This window comes from Salmo salar, chromosome 08 (genome assembly GCF_965601325.2).
Source record: "Salmo salar chromosome 08, fSalSal1, whole genome shotgun sequence".
Classification (NCBI taxonomy): Eukaryota; Metazoa; Chordata; class Actinopteri; order Salmoniformes; family Salmonidae; genus Salmo; species Salmo salar.
In genome coordinates, this window is record NC_138298.1 from 33,057,357 (window position 1) to 33,073,940 (window position 16,584).

Below are 16,584 nucleotides of genomic sequence, written 5' to 3' on the forward strand. Positions count from 1 at the left end.
CTCCCTCCATACAGTCCTAGTGTTCACCCTCCATACAGTCCTAGTGTTCTCCCTCCATACAGTCCTAGTCTTCACCCTCCATACAGTCCTAGTCTTCACCCTCCATACAGTCCTAGTGTTCTCCCTCCATACAGTCCTAGTCTTCACCCTCCATACAGTCCTAGTCTTCACCCGCCATACAGTCCTAGTGTTCTCCCTCCATACAGTCCTAGTGTTCACCCTCCATACAGTCCTAGTGTTCTCCCTCCATACAGTCCTAGTCTTCACCCTCCATACAGTCCTAGTGTTCTCCCTCCATACAGTCCTAGTCTTCACCCTCCATACAGTCCTAGTGTTCACCCTCCATACAGTCCTAGTGTTCTCCCTCCATACAGTCCTAGTCTTCACCCTCCATACAGTCCTAGTCTTCACCCTCCATACAGTCCTAGTCTTCACCCTCCATACAGTCCTAGTCTTCACCCTCCATACAGTCCTAGTGTTCTCCCTCCATACAGTCCTAGTCTTCACCCTCCATACAGTCCTAGTGTTCTCCCTCCATACAGTCCTAGTCTTCACCCTCCATACAGTCCTAGTCTTCACCCTCCATACAGTCCTAGTCTTCACCCTCCATACAGTCCTAGTCTTCTCCCTCCATACAGTCCTAGTCTTCACCCTCCATACAGTCCTAGTCTTCACCCTCCATACAGTCCTAGTGTTCACCCTCCATACAGTCCTAGTCTTCACCCTCCATACAGTCCTAGTCTTCACCCTCCATACAGTCCTAGTGTTCTCCCTCCATACAGTCCTAGTGTTCTCCCTCCATACAGTCCTAGTGTTCTCCCTCCATACAGTCCTAGTCTTCACCCTCCATACAGTCCTAGTGTTCTCCCTCCATACAGTCCTAGTCTTCACCCTCCATACAGTCCTAGTCTTCACCCTCCATACAGTCCTAGTGTTCTCCCTCCATACAGTTCTAGTCTTCTACCTCCACACAGTCCTAGTCTTCACCCTCCATACAGTCCTAGTCTTCACCCTCCATACAGTCCTAGTCTTCACCCTCCATACAGTCCTAGTGTTCTCCCTCCATACAGTCCTAGTCTTCACCCTCCATACAGTCCTAGTGTTCTCCCTCCATACAGTCCTAGTCTTCACCCTCCATACAGTCCTAGTCTTCACCCTCCATACAGTCCTAGTGTTCTCCCTCCATACAGTCCTAGTGTTCTCCCTCCATACAGTCCTAGTCTTCACCCTCCATACAGTCCTAGTGTTCTCCCTCCATACAGTCCTAGTCTTCACCCTCCATACAGTCCTAGTCTTCACCCTCCATACAGTCCTAGTGTTCTCCCTCCATACAGTCCTAGTGTTCTCCCTCCATACAGTCCTAGTCTTCACCCTCCATACAGTCCTAGTCTTCACCCTCCATACAGTCCTAGTCTTCACCCTCCATACAGTCCTAGTGTTCTCCCTCCATACAGTCCTAGTGTTCTCCCTCCATACAGTCCTAGTCTTCACCCTCCATACAGTCCTAGTGTTCTCCCTCCATACAGTCCTAGTCTTCACCCTCCATACAGTCCTAGTCTTCACCCTCCATACAGTCCTAGTGTTCTCCCTCCATACAGTCCTAGTGTTCTCCCTCCATACAGTCCTAGTGTTCTCCCTCCATACAGTCCTAGTGTTCTCCCTCCATACAGTCCTAGTCTTCACCCTCCATACAGTCCTAGTCTTCACCCTCCATACAGTCCTAGTCTTCACCCTCCATACAGTCCTAGTGTTCTCCCTCCATACAGTCCTAGTGTTCTCCCTCCATACAGTCCTAGTGTTCTCCCTCCATACAGTCCTAGTCTTCACCCTCCATACAGTCCTAGTCTTCACCCTCCATACAGTCCTAGTCTTCACCCTCCATACAGTCCTAGTCTTCACCCTCCATACAGTCCTAGTGTTCTCCCTCCATACAGTCCTAGTGTTCTCCCTCCATACAGTCCTAGTGTTCTCCCTCCATACAGTCCTAGTCTTCACCCTCCATACAGTCCTAGTCTTCACCCTCCATACAGTCCTAGTCTTCACCCTCCATACAGTCCTAGTGTTCTCCCTCCATACAGTCCTAGTGTTCTCCCTCCATACAGTCCTAGTGTTCTCCCTCCATACAGTCCTAGTCTTCACCCTCCATACAGTCCTAGTGTTCTCCCTCCATACAGTCCTAGTCTTCACCCTCCATACAGTCCTAGTCTTCACCCTCCATACAGTCCTAGTGTTCTCCCTCCATACAGTCCTAGTGTTCTCCCTCCATACAGTCCTAGTGTTCTCCCTCCATACAGTCCTAGTCTTCACCCTCCATACAGTCCTAGTGTTCTCCCTCCATACAGTCCTAGTGTTCTCCCTCCATACAGTTCTCTCTCTCTAAGTCTTGAGGATTTTTCTCCAGCCCTATTATAATACACACACCTAATTCAGCTAATCAGCTGCTGATCAGCACCATGAATAGGCCTAGATGCATCAGGTGTGTTTTAGTACAGTGCTGGGCTGTAACAAAGACCTGCACTGTGCCGACCCAGTAGCTCTCCGGGAGGGTTTGGCCAAAGAAATAGAATCAGAACCCACGCTATGTACGGTGGGTTAGCCAGACATCTCTAGCACATGGTGATGAGTTGAATCCCCTGGTGACACCAGACAGGTGTTACGCACAGCAGGAAGCCACCAGGCTCAGACCAGGAAGTACTTCTTTGACTTCTGTGTGTTTCACAGTAGTGCAGGGGGGGCAACTTGATGTGGGGCACAAAAAACCTTAACCCATCATGAAGGTAGTTGTTCATTGGTACTAGTACCCACATCCAACCCCCAGCCTCTTGAAGTGGAGAGAAATTATTTATGTTTTAAAGTTAATTTGGCACAAATCTACACATTTTGCCATGAGAGAAAATGTTGCTGTTTTAAAGCAAGTTTGCTGCGATCCTACACACTTTGCCATGGGGCAGAGAGAAGATTTTGCAATCTTTTACTAATTTCACACAGTATTACACATTTTGCCACAGGGTGAAGAGAAATGTTTGTGGTTTTAAATATGATATCATAGTGAGACTGACTAATAAAATCAATGGGGACCCCCCCTGGCCGGTAATTCAACCATGATAACAAGTTCAGCTAGCTGGCCACTAAACACATTTAGCAACCTACATTTGTTTTGCTTACAAGGGCTAATTGACTGACTACCAGTGACTGACATTACAAGAGAAACTGCTGATGCACAACGACGTTTTGAAACGTCACCTTGTGTTTTCTACTATTCTACCTGGCAACAGTAAATTGAGGCCCTGACTGAGTTCCCTAAAAACAAAAGCAGTTGCTAGAAGGTAAGCAGCTGAAAAGCAAACGTAAGCCCTCTTCCAGGATCAAGAGTGAGGAAGCCAAACTGACCACACCATACATACATGCTATAGCATGCTATTGGCAAGGGCTGATCAATATGTAGTTCCCTACATCAGTTAGTGACAGGGATTACATGTGTCCCATAAAACAGATCATATGCATCACAACGAAGACTGGTGTGTCAAAAAACATAAGCTAATTTCTGCTTTGAAAGTTTTCCCAGTTAGAGTTGAGTTCAGGACAGGCCAGGCTAGCTAGATGAACAGCTAACTCTCAGCTGTCATTCTGCAAGATAGATAGATTCTCTAACTAGTAACAACACTAGTTGGTACAACTTTACAAACACAGCTAGGTTAGCTAGCAACCACCAAACAGTCTATCAGTCTATCCAGCTATGCTAGCACAAGTAGCTGACTAGCTAGACTTGCTGACACAGGACAATGCTTTATTGTTTGTATGGAAAGCCTATGTGACTATTTAGAGAAATATAACTAGTCATCTAGATAAAACAGCTCAGATTTAGTTTTACTTGGTTAGCTAGATATCTACAGTTAACTAACTAGCTAACGTAGTTACAGTAGCTAAGACAACTTGCTACTAGCTAACTAACTATAGCCCATTTGAAGTTGACAGTTATGGTCCTAAGTAACTGTAGCTAACTAGCTAGTAAACTAATGTACCCCTGATATTAGTTCATTTAACGTTATATGTTTTATTGTCACATACACCGGATAGGTGTCGTAAAATGTGACGTTTTACCGGGACACTACTGATTCCACTTGTCATCCAAAAGTAATAGAACAAATCAAACCAATACAAACGTTACCAAACAGTTGTTGAATGAAGAAACGGGTCTTGGGGAACATTTCATGACTCTAACGACAAGCTGTTTACTAGACCTTGGCTTCCTGGTAGTTAGTTAACTAACGCGTTAGGGCTGCTAGATAGCAATTGTTTAAACTGCCTTGCCTAACTACTGTATAACTAATTACTGTATAACTAGCTACTGTATAACTAACTACTGTATGCCTAACTACTGTATAACTAGCTACTGTATAACTAACTACTGTATAACTAGCTACTGTATAACTAGCTACTGTATGCCTAACTACTGTATGCCTAACTACTGTATAACTAACTACTGTATAACTAGCTACTGTATAACTAGCTACTGTATAACTAACTACTGTATAACTAACTACTGTATAACTAACTACTGTATAACTAGCTACTGTATAACTAACTACTGTATGCCTAACTACTGTATAACTAGCTACTGTATAACTAACTACTGTATAACTACTGTATAACTAACTACTGTATAATGAACTAGTGTATAACTAACTACTGTAGCTAGCTACTGTATAACTAACTACTGTTTAACTAACTACTGTATAACTAACTACTGTATAACTAACTAGTGTATAACTAGCTACTGTATAACTAACTACTGTATAACTAACTACTGTATAACTAACTAGTGTAGCTAGCTAGTCTCCATGGAGAGCGCTGATAACAGACTGAACACCACCATCCACGAACTGTCTTTATTCAGTCTGAGATTGCAGCCGGCCGGTTTACTAAACAGGCGGGACGACTGCAGTTTGTATTCGTGCGGATGGAGGAACCAAGCACCGGGCAAGGACTATGACGGTACCGGTGGCTCTTTATAAAAACTGATAGCTACAGTTGCAACAACAAAATACAACAACAATCAAGTCACCACAATTCTTTTGAAGAGTGTGTTCTCTTTCTGCGGTAGGGTTATTGTCGGCATGTTGCCTCGTATTCAGCACATGTAAACAGAGAGTGGTTTAGCTAAATGATTCTCTCTCTCCGCCTTGTTCTCTCCGAGTCACTCTCCTCTCTCACGTGGTGGCAGACAGAAAGGGAAGGGGAGACAACCCAGGGGGTTGAGGGGGTCACAACCCAAAATGACAGACTAGCTTCTCCTCAGGGTCGAACGAGGCCGGTGCGTGTTCGTACGAGGACGCTTTCGAGCGTGCATTTCAGAGAGCTAAATACACACTAATATTGGTCATGTCAACAATGCAACTGTAAATGTTTGGGTTGTTGTCTGATTATGTGCAGCAGCCATATAGCTCTAGTAGCTGGTGAGGATTTGTTGTGCATGTTTAAATGGGTAGGGTCCCGGGCAAGTAGACTAATGTACCCGCACTCAGTGCAACACAACACAAGCTGTTATTCCATCCTAAATCGGCCTACTTTCCTAATACTAACCATTCAAACATGATCAACAAACCATTATCAAGTAGGTCTATTTTGATGTAGGATGTAAAACATTTTTTTTAATAATAATTCACCGTCCCAAAAAATGTAGCAAACAATCAACACATTTGATATTTGTTAAATAGTCTGTATATCAATATGCCGACCGGTTCAGACAGACAAAACGGTTTGCCTACCTGACATTTTCAATAACTACACACAAGAGGGCGCCATAGCAATACAAAACCAGAAAAACCTTACCCCTGCACCCGTGAACTGACGGGAGAAACTACCAGACTGTACTAAGTGCGTGAACACAAAGCAAGCTACTTAACGAGGAGAGTTTGTTTGAGTGGAAAAGAGAGAAAGACTGACAAAAAAAAACAAAGAGCGAGAGAAGAAATGTGTGTATGCGCAGCTGATTGAGTAGCCTATGTGTGTGTGCTTGAAAAAACTGAAAGCGATACTGTGTGTTTGTGTGTTATTTATTGTGCTGTGCAGAGGGCTAGTCACATCTCCCGTGTTCCGTAGTGTTATCTGGTGGCCTCATCCTCCTCTACAGCTCACACTGAGGCTTCTGCATTAATCACACTGCTACTTATACAGACTACAGACAGGACTCTACACACACACACACACGCTCTCTCTTCCTCTACTGTCCCTCTCTTTTCCCTCTCCCGAAGAGCTCTTCCTCTTTTTTCTCTCTTTCTTCCCTCCAACTATTATTTTCTCCTCCCCCTCTCTTAATATATAATGATATACAATATATAGTAATATAGTAATAACATATCATAATATAATATATAGTAATATATAATATATCAATTCCATATATTTTCTCCCCCTCTCATCTTACGTTCTTCTACCACATGCAGTCGAAGCAGTCTCCTCTGTCCCTCCCCCTATATGTGACTACACCCCTCTCCTCCCCCTTATCTTCCTCTCCTCTATTCTAGGTGGTGTGTCCGTCTGTCCTGAGGATGAGTAATGATGTTGTCATCTCCATGATTTTCTATTCATCAACGTCAAGACAGAGAAAGAGAGAGAGGGGCTATACTGTAAAGAGAGAGAAAGAGAGAGAGAGGGGGTATACCGTAAAGAGAGAGAGAAAGAGAGAGAGAGAGGGGGTATACCGTAAAGAGAGAGAGAAAGAGAGAGAGAGAGGGGGTATACCGTAAAGAGAGAGAGAAAGAGAGAGAGAGAGGGGGTATACTGTAAAGAGAGGGGCTATACAGATGGAAAAAAAGGGAGCGAGAAAGAGAATGATTGGTAGAGAAGGCGCATCAGTATGGTTTCTCTCTATCCCTCCAGGAGGACAGCGAGTATGAGTCATGATTATTATAATCTTCAGACTGAATTAAGGCAGCGCTGCTCTTTAGCAGATGTCATTTAAATGATGTAAATGACTTCCGGGGAAAAGCATGACTGTGTCGCCTAAGCATTTGTATGTGTACATCATCAACCTCAAACACATTCATTCATTTTAGAGTAGGTGAATATGGAACAAAATGAAAGTTTGCATTGAATCTCTGGTAGTTCAGTTGGTCGTAACAGATAGTGTTTGTGTTATGCGTGCGAGCAATGAACAAAGGATTCCTACAAGACAAACACTCACACAACACTACAGAACCACAGAGGACAGGGGTCCCGTGTGGCTCAGTTGGTAGAGCGCGGCACCTGCAACACCAGGGTTGTGGGTTCCATTCCCACGGGGGACCAGTATGGGAAAAAGTACAACAATGTATCCACTCACTACTGTAAGTCTCTCTGGTTAACGTCTGCTAAATGACTCACATGTAAATGTTGTACTCTCACACATAAACCACCAGACTGAAGACATATTTAATATGATCAGCGAGAACATTCTCTCTTTATTTGTATCTTTTTAGAAAAACAAGTGTTTTGTTTTATTTTTTGTAATTGTCTTGTGTTAACATTTTCAGAATTCTGTACAGGATAAAAAGAAATCATCACTGCTTTAGGTACAGAGTCAAAATCTCAAACTAGAAAAAAATAACTTCAAAATCAACATTAGAAGAAGTTTACAATAGAAATTAGTAGTAAGACATCGTCAGAAGTGCAATGGCATAGCTCTGATGGGTTAAGAGTGGAAAAAAATTACGGAAATAAAAATACTCCTCTATTTTTAATAAAAACAAACAAACGGTCATTTCTTTACAGAGTAGAGACAGTATTATCTGATGTAAAAACATATTTACAAATAGCCATTATTTATTCGATATATTTTTCCTCATCGTCATCACATGTACATCAGCACCAGTGAAAAACTCAAAGTGAAAGGAAAAAGACAAAAAGAGAAAGGACAACAGTTAACGACAATAAATGATATCGAAAAATTACGTCTACGTTTGACTTGGTCCCGGAAATAATGTCTGCTCCACAAATACCACCCTATTCCCTATCTAGTGCACTACTTTCAACCAGGGCCCATAGGGAATAAGGTGCCATTGGGGATACAGCCAATGATATTTGGAGGAAGCTTCTTTTTTTTTGTTGGAAGGGAAATCCTTCACTTTGACAAAGAGGACCAAAAGTCAAGGGTCGCGACCTTACGTGACCTTTAGGATCCATAACACTGACCAGGAAGTGTTTAATTCTCACCCTTCACACTCGACGGCAGCCCCCTCTGAGTAGGACGAAGTTACGCCCCTTAGACACTGATCTAAGATCAGTTTTGTGTTTGTCCTCTCCCAACAGTGAAGGTTCGGGTTTAAGGATGGGAAACTGACCCTAGATCTCCCTTTAAGGGATACTCTGACCTGGAGCCGGTCTTTCTCACAACACTACAGAACCACAGAGGACAGCCTACATTCTCAAAATATCAAATAAAAACATTTATCAAAACAATTTCATGGGCGTTTTACCAACCGTAGCTGTGCTTTGGAGAGAGGTCTTTCAACTCACTTACATACACAAAAACAATGTGTATATTTGACAGAATATAATCAACAACATTTGTGTGGTTGCTATGGCGAGGAAGTGAACTAAACACGGGGTTAGTTAAGACTAGTAGAAGGCTTTTTGGCTGGTTTGTTGACATGACAGAATCCTCATGTTCTCATTACACTGACGTTTAGAGAAGCCTGGGGACAAACCTACCTCTTTCTCCATCCAACATCTCACCGTTGGGGGGGAAAGGGGGGAAACACTGGTAATAGAGTAATTGTACTAGCCACCACCACAAGCTCATTTGTAAACCTCTCCATCTCGTTAGGGTTGGAGGCCTGTATGTATTTCTCTTCACAGTCAAACAGTTCATGGTTGCAACACATGGAATCAACTAAACAGAGCTCAGATTGCCTGATTCATCAACAGCTTGTTGTATGTAGGCCTACTAGACTACAGCAACAGAGAAGAGAACAGAGATAGTATGAATTGCGTTGAAGGTAAAGTTAACTGTCAAAATAACATTTCATTTCAGACCAATTCGGGAAGAAATTAAAATTTAAAACAAATCGATAAACACATGTACAAAAACAAAAGGAGAAAAACCCCATGTCCGAGGGGATCCAAGATGGCCGACAACGGTTGTTAGTTTCTATTTCAAATGAAGTCACTTGTGGTGCTTGAATACATTCAATGCCTAGCTAATCCTTCTGCTATACGTGTTTTTAATCCATTTATATATATTTGATAATAACACAGACAGGATGATGTTATGTTGTTGCCACTACTCCCTTAACTGCCTGACTGACTGACTAACTGACTGACTGACAATAATCTACTTCTCCTTTCAGCCGTCGGGGAGTGGTGTGTGTGTGCTGTGTGTGTGGCATGTGTGCAACAGCTACCAGTGAACAGGAAATGAAGAGAAGCTCGGCTCAGAAAGAGAGAGCAGGCCGGTTGCTTAGCAACAGGACTGTGGGGCGACCACACAGCGCCTGCGCTAAATACCGCCACAAAAGAAGACCGCAATCTGTTTTGTTTTGATGTTTTCACAGTTACACACAGCCAGACGAACAAACCAACGAACGCAGACAAAAACAAGTCTCTAGAGAGGAGAGAGGGGAGGGAGGGAGAGAGGGCGGAGGGAGGGAGAGAGAAAGAGTGGGGAGGGATGGAGAGAGAGAGGGGGAGAGAGAGTGGGAGGGATGGAGAGAGGGAGGGAGAGAGGGAGAGGGAAAGAGTGGGGAGGGATGGAGAGAGAGAGGGGGAGAGAGAGTGGGAGGGATGGAGAGAGGGAGAGGGAAAGAGTGGGAAGGGAGGGAGAGAGGGGAGGGAGGGAGGGAAGGGAGAGTGAGAAAGAGACGGGGTAGGGAGGGAGAGAGGGAGGGAAAGAATGGGAAGGGAGAGGGAGAGAGGGGAGGGAGGGAGGGAAGGGAGAGTGAGAAAGAGACGGGGTAGGGAGGGAGAGAGGGAGGGAAAGAATGGGAAGGGAGGGAAAGAGTGGGAAGGGAGGGAGAGAAAGAGTGGGAAGGGAGGGAGAGAGGGAGGGAGAAAGAGAGAGGGAAAGAGTGGGAAGGGAGGGAGAGAGGGGAGGGTGAATAGAAATGTGAAACAGGGAAGAAATGCGAGTAGAGAGAGTGATCTCAACCACTTCTCAGATAGACAGAGGTGACAGCTCTCTTCTGAGCTCTGACGGCTGTCACAGAAGTGGGTTGACGTGACGGCGTGTGTGTGTATTTATCTCCTTGTCTGCCTGTCTGTCTGCTTGTCTGTCTGTCTGTCTCTCGTCTGTCTTTCAAAGGGACCTGCATGTGTAGAAATGCTACGATCACACGCCATCACACACAGCATGAATATAACGTGGAGGGGATAGATGTCAAACCTGTCAGACACAATCCAATAACCCATGTATCGAAGAAAAACTAATACTGGAAAAATACACATAGATTTCCTACCCCTATATTGAAAAACAAATATTAAAACGATTCTCCCCTGTTTGAGAGCTTGTAGTCAGTCTCTTGTCTTGTAGTCAGTCTCCTGTCTTGTAGTCAGTCTCCTGTCTCTCCTGTCTTGTAGTCAGTCTCCTGTCTCTCCTGTCTTGTAGTCAGTCTCCCGTCTCTCCTGTCTTGTAGTCAGTCTCCCGTCTCTCCTGTCTTGTAGTCAGTCTCCCGTCTCTCCTGTCTTGTAGTCAGTCTCCCGTCTCTCCTGTCTTGTAGTCAGTCTCCCGTCTCTCCTGTCTTGTAGTCAGTCTCCCGTCTCTCTCCTGTCTTGTAGTCAGTCTCCTGTCTTGTAGTCAGTCTCCTGTCTCTCTCCTGTCTTGTAGTCAGTCTCCTGTCTTGTAGTCAGTCTCCTGTCTTGTAGTCAGTCTCCTGTCTCTCCTGTCTTGTAGTCAGTCTCCTGTCTCTCTCCTGTCTTGTAGTCAGTCTCCTGTCTCTCTCCTGTCTTGTAGTCAGTCTCCTGTCTCTCTCCTGTCTTGTAGTCAGTCTCCTGTCTCTCTCCTGTCTTGTAGTCAGTCTCCTGTCTTGAAGTCAGTCTCCTGTCTCTCCTGTCTTGTAGTCAGTCTCCTGTCTTGTAGTCAGTCTCCTGTCTTGTAGTCAGTCTCCCGTCTCTCCTGTCTTGTAGTCAGTCTCCCGTCTCTCCTGTCTTGTAGTCAGTCTCCCGTCTCTCCTGTCTTGTAGTCAGTCTCCCGTCTCTCTCTCCTGTCTTGTAGTCAGTCTCCCGTCTCTCTCTCCTGTCTTGTAGTCAGTCTCCTGTCTCTCTCCTGTCTTGTAGTCAGTCTCCTGTCTCGTAGTCAGTCTCCTGTCTCTCCTGTCTTGTAGTCAGTCTCCTGTCTTGTAGTCAGTCTCCTGTCTTGTAGTCAGTCTCCCGTCTCTCCTGTCTTGTAGTCAGTCTCCTGTCTCTCTCTCTCCTGTCTTGTAGTCAGTCTCCTGTCTTGTAGTCAGTTTCCTGTCTCTCTCCTGTCCTGTAGTCAGTCTCCTGTCTCTCTCCTGTCTTGTAGTCAGTCTCCTGTCTCTCTCCTGTCTTGTAGTCAGTCTCCTGTCACTCCTGTCTTGTAGTCAGTCTCCTGTCTTGTAGTCAGTTTCCTGTCTCTCTCCTGTCTTGTAGTCAGTCTCCTGTCTTGTAGTCCGTTTCCTGTCTCTCTCCTGTCCTGTAGTCAGTTTCCTGTCTCTCTCCTGTCCTGTAGTCAGTCTCCTGTCTCTCCTGTCTTGTAGTCAGTCTCCTGTCTCTCCTGTCTTGTAGTCAGTCTCCTGTCTTGTAGTCAGTCTCCTGTCTCTCTCCTGTCTTGTAGTCAGTCTCCCGTCTCTCTCCTGTCTTGTAGTCAGTCTCCCGTCTCTCCTGTCTTGTAGTCAGTCTCCCGTCTCTCCTGTCTTGTAGTCAGTCTCCTGTCTCTCCTGTCTTGTAGTCAGTCTCCTGTCTCTCTCCTGTCTTGTAGTCAGTCTCCTGTCTCTCTCCTGTCTTGTAGTCAGTCTCCTGTCTCTCTCCTGTCTTGTAGTCAGTCTCCTGTCTTGTAGTCAGTCTCCTGTCCTGTAGTCAGTCTCCTGTCTCTCCTGTCTTTTAGTCAGTCTCCGGTCTCTCTCCTGTCTTGTAGTCAGTCTCCCGTCTCTCTCCTGTCTTGTAGTCAGTCTCCTGTCTCTCTCCTGTCTTGTAGTCAGTCTCCCGTCTCTCTCCTGTCTTGTAGTCAGTCTCCTGTCTCTCTCCTGTCTTGTAGTCAGTCTCCCGTCTCTCCTGTCTTGTAGTCAGTCTCCCGTCTCTCCTGTCTTGTAGTCAGTCTCCCGTCTCTCCTGTCTTGTAGTCAGTCTCCCGTCTCTCCTGTCTTGTAGTCAGTCTCCTGTCTCTCTCCTGTCTTGTAGTCAGTCTCCTGTCTCTCCTGTCTTGTAGTCAGTCTCCTGTCTCTCTCCTGTCTTGTAGTCAGTCTCCTGTCTCTCTCCTGTCTTGTAGTCAGTGTCCTGTCTCTCTCCTGTCTTGTAGTCAGTCTCCCGTCTCTCCTGTCTTGTAGTCAGTCTCCTGTCTCTCTCCTGTCTTGTAGTCAGTCTCCCGTCTCTCCTGTCTTGTAGTCAGTCTCCCGTCTCTCCTGTCTTGTAGTCAGTCTCCTGTCTCTCTCCTGTCTTGTAGTCAGTCTCCTGTCTCTCTCCTGTCTTGTAGTCAGTCTCCTGTCTCTCCTGTCTTGTAGTCAGTCTCCTGTCTCTCTCCTGTCTTGTAGTCAGTCTCCCGTCTCTCCTGTCTTGTAGTCAGTCTCCTGTCTCTCTCCTGTCTTGTAGTCAGTCTCCCGTCTCTCCTGTCTTGTAGTCAGTCTCCCGTCTCTCCTGTCTTGTAGTCAGTCTCCCGTCTCTCCTGTCTTGTAGTCAGTCTCCTGTCTCTCCTGTCTTGTAGTCAGTCTCCTGTCTCTCTCCTGTCTTGTAGTCAGTCTCCTGTCTCTCCTGTCTTGTAGTCAGTCTCCTGTCTCTCTCCTGTCTTGTAGTCAGTCTCCCGTCTCTCCTGTCTTGTAGTCAGTCTCCCGTCTCTCTCCTGTCTTGTAGTCAGTCTCCCGTCTCTCTCCTGTCTTGTAGTCAGTCTCCCGTCTCTCCTGTCTTGTAGTCAGTCTCCTGTCTCTCCTGTCTTGTAGTCAGTCTCCTGTCTCTCTCCTGTCTTGTAGTCAGTCTCCTGTCTCTCTCCTGTCTTGTAGTCAGTCTCCTGTCTTGTAGTCAGTCTCCTGTCTTGTAGTCAGTCTCCTGTCCTGTAGTCAGTCTCCTGTCTCTCCTGTCTTTTAGTCAGTCTCCGGTCTCTCTCCTGTCTTGTAGTCAGTCTCCCGTCTCTCTCCTGTCTTGTAGTCAGTCTCCTGTCTCTCTCCTGTCTTGTAGTCAGTCTCCCGTCTCTCTCCTGTCTTGTAGTCAGTCTCCTGTCTCTCTCCTGTCTTGTAGTCAGTCTCCCGTCTCTCCTGTCTTGTAGTCAGTCTCCCGTCTCTCCTGTCTTGTAGTCAGTCTCCCGTCTCTCCTGTCTTGTAGTCAGTCTCCCGTCTCTCCTGTCTTGTAGTCAGTCTCCTGTCTCTCTCCTGTCTTGTAGTCAGTCTCCTGTCTCTCCTGTCTTGTAGTCAGTCTCCTGTCTCTCTCCTGTCTTGTAGTCAGTCTCCTGTCTCTCTCTCCTGTCTTGTAGTCAGTCTCCTGTCTCTCTCCTGTCTTGTAGTCAGTCTCCTGTCTCTCCTGTCTTGTAGTCAGTCTCCTGTCTCTCTCCTGTCTTGTAGTCAGTCTCCCGTCTCTCCTGTCTTGTAGTCAGTCTCCTGTCTCTCTCCTGTCTTGTAGTCAGTCTCCCGTCTCTCCTGTCTTGTAGTCAGTCTCCCGTCTCTCCTGTCTTGTAGTCAGTCTCCTGTCTCTCCTGTCTTGTAGTCAGTCTCCTGTCTCTCTCCTGTCTTGTAGTCAGTCTCCTGTCTCTCTCCTGTCTTGTAGTCAGTCTCCTGTCTCTCCTGTCTTGTAGTCAGTCTCCTGTCTCTCTCCTGTCTTGTAGTCAGTCTCCCGTCTCTCCTGTCTTGTAGTCAGTCTCCCGTCTCTCCTGTCTTGTAGTCAGTCTCCCGTCTCTCTCCTGTCTTGTAGTCAGTCTCCCGTCTCTCCTGTCTTGTAGTCAGTCTCCTGTCTCTCTCCTGTCTTGTAGTCAGTCTCCTGTCTCTCCTGTCTTGTAGTCAGTCTCCCGTCTCTCCTGTCTTGTAGTCAGTCTCCCGTCTCTCCTGTCTTGTAGTCAGTCTCCTGTCTCTCCTGTCTTGTAGTCAGTCTCCTGTCTCTCTCCTGTCTTGTAGTCAGTCTCCTGTCTTGTAGTCAGTCTCCCGTGTCTCCTGTCTTGTAGTCAGTCTCCTGTCTCTCCTGTCTTGTAGTCAGTCTCCTGTCTCTCTCCTGTCTTGTAGTCAGTCTCCTGTCTTGTAGTCAGTCTCCTGTCTCTCTCCTGTCTTGTAGTCAGTCTCCTGTCTTGTAGTCAGTCTCCCGTCTCTCCTGTCTTGTAGTCAGTCTCCCGTCTCTCCTGTCTTGTAGTCAGTCTCCTGTCTCTCCTGTCTTGTAGTCAGTCTCCTGTCTCTCTCCTGTCTTGTAGTCAGTCTCCTGTCTTGTAGTCAGTCTCCTGTCTTGTAGTCAGTCTCCCGTCTCTCCTGTCTTGTAGTCAGTCTCCCGTCTCTCCTGTCTTGTAGTCAGTCTCCCGTCTCTCCTGTCTTGTAGTCAGTCTCCTGTCTCTCCTGTCTTGTAGTCAGTCTCCTGTCTCTCTCCTGTCTTGTAGTCAGTCTCCCGTCTCTCCTGTCTTAACCTATCGGCCCAGTTGACACACTGCTAAAGGGTTGGGTTTAAAACATGGCCCAAAAGGACAACAAAACCAAATTCACTTCCCTTTCTTGAATGATATTTCACAACCACCAGACCACGTTTACCGTACACACACACACACACACACACACACACACACACACACACACACACACACACACACACACACACACACACACACACACACACACACACACACACACACACACACACACACACATAAATGCACGACACAGAACTCTTCTTCTTGTCCGTTCATGCTTTACAAAACAAAATATGGCGACTGTCCGTTTGTCTGTCCAGTTCTCTCGTCTCAAAGTTTTCCCCACGCAGTTTGTCGTTAGTCCCTCCAGTAAAAACTCCCCAGTACATTTCCAGCTCTGCTATTGGTTGGGGAAGAACTCTTCCATCCAACCGTCACTTGAGTCCAAGTCCGCCCCTGTCCCGTCGGCCAATCCGAACCCCCCGCCCGACGGCGCCACCTGCCCGCCCCCGTATCCATAAGATGACAGGTCCTGACTAGACGTCCTCTGGTAGCCCTGAGGCTGACCTCCGACCCCTACCCCTCCTTGTCCCACATACCCTCCTCCACCCCCACCTCCAGGGCCCACCCCCATCGCCGGCCCCTGTCCAAACGCCCCCATGTTGGGCACGCCCTGGCCCATCACCCCCTGTCCCGGCATTACCATGGGTCTGGGCTGGTTGGTCCTGGGCTGTCCTGGTCCAGCCATGTGAGGGGCAATCATGGGCCCGGCCATGCCCGCCGCAGGGTTCATAGCCCTGGGGTCCATGGGCTGGCCCTGACCCATAGCCTGGGGGTGGGGGTGTCCCTGTGGGTGCCCAGGGAAGTGTTGCTTGGCCAGGCGTGGGTGTGGAGGCTGTTGTCCCGGTCCAGGCTGCATGGAGCCGTAGCCCCCCTGGGCCGAGCCAAAGCCCACCATATCACCTGTAGTCCTGCCTGGTCCTCCTACCCCTCCTGGCCCTCCCATCCCCTGGAGGGACTGCCCCTGCTGGGGTGGCCACCCTCCCATCCCTCCCTGTGGTCCTCCTCCTCCAATTCCCAGCATGCCCTGCAACCTCTGGGCCTGGGCTTTGGGCGGGCCCTTGAGGGGCTGCTGGGACATTGAGTTCATCATCATCCCCTGTGGTCCTCCGTATCCTCCTCCACCTCCAACCCCTCCTCCTGCCTGCCTCTGGGCCTGCGCCGCTGGGTTGTGTCCTGGTGGAAGACCCATGGAGGCCTGGACGCTTTGGTTCTGTTGGTGCTGCTGCTGCATCATTTGGCTCATGGAGGGGTTGAGGCTGTAGAGGGACTGCTGGCCGGCTCCCTGCCCGCCGTAGGGGAGGCCCATGTCGGGTTGTGGGCCCACCGAGCCCCCTGGGATGCCCTGGTTCATCTGGACCATCTGCTGGTTCTGTTGTTGTTGTTGTTGTTGTTGTTGTTGGAGGAGGCGGGTGGCGCGGATGTTCTGGAGAGCCTGGCTCCTCACCGCCATCTCCTGGGGCGTTCCTGGTGGGACAGAAAGGAACGAGGAGAGGTTAGAGGTGAGAGAGAGAGAAGCAGAGAGGAGAAGAGAGAGGACAGGACGGGAGGAGAGAGAGGGGACAGGAGGGGAGGAGAGAGAGGACATGAGGGGAGGAGAGAGAGAGGACAGGAGGGGAGAGAGGACAGGAGGGGAGGAGAGAGAGGGGACAGGAGGGGAGGAGAGAGAGGACATGAGGGGAGGAGAGAGAGAGGACAGGAGGGGAGAGAGGACAGGAGGGGAGGAGAGAGAGGGGACAGGAGGGGAGGAGAGAGAGGACATGAGGGGAGGAGAGAGAGGACATGAGG

General features: G+C 47.6%; 1 protein-coding gene across 1 annotated transcript in view; it reads right to left on the reverse strand.

Annotated features, from left to right (window-relative positions):
* Positions 1-7,412: 7,412 nt before the first annotated feature.
* The window catches only part of maml3 (mastermind-like transcriptional coactivator 3), a 242,519-nt gene continuing 233,347 nt past the window's right edge, over positions 7,413-16,584 (reverse strand). Inside the window, exon 6 of the mRNA XM_045723115.2 lies at positions 7,413-16,263. Coding sequence (XP_045579071.2) covers positions 15,137-16,263 — 1,127 coding nt within the window. The 3' untranslated portion in view covers positions 7,413-15,136. The remainder of the gene's footprint in view (positions 16,264-16,584) is intronic.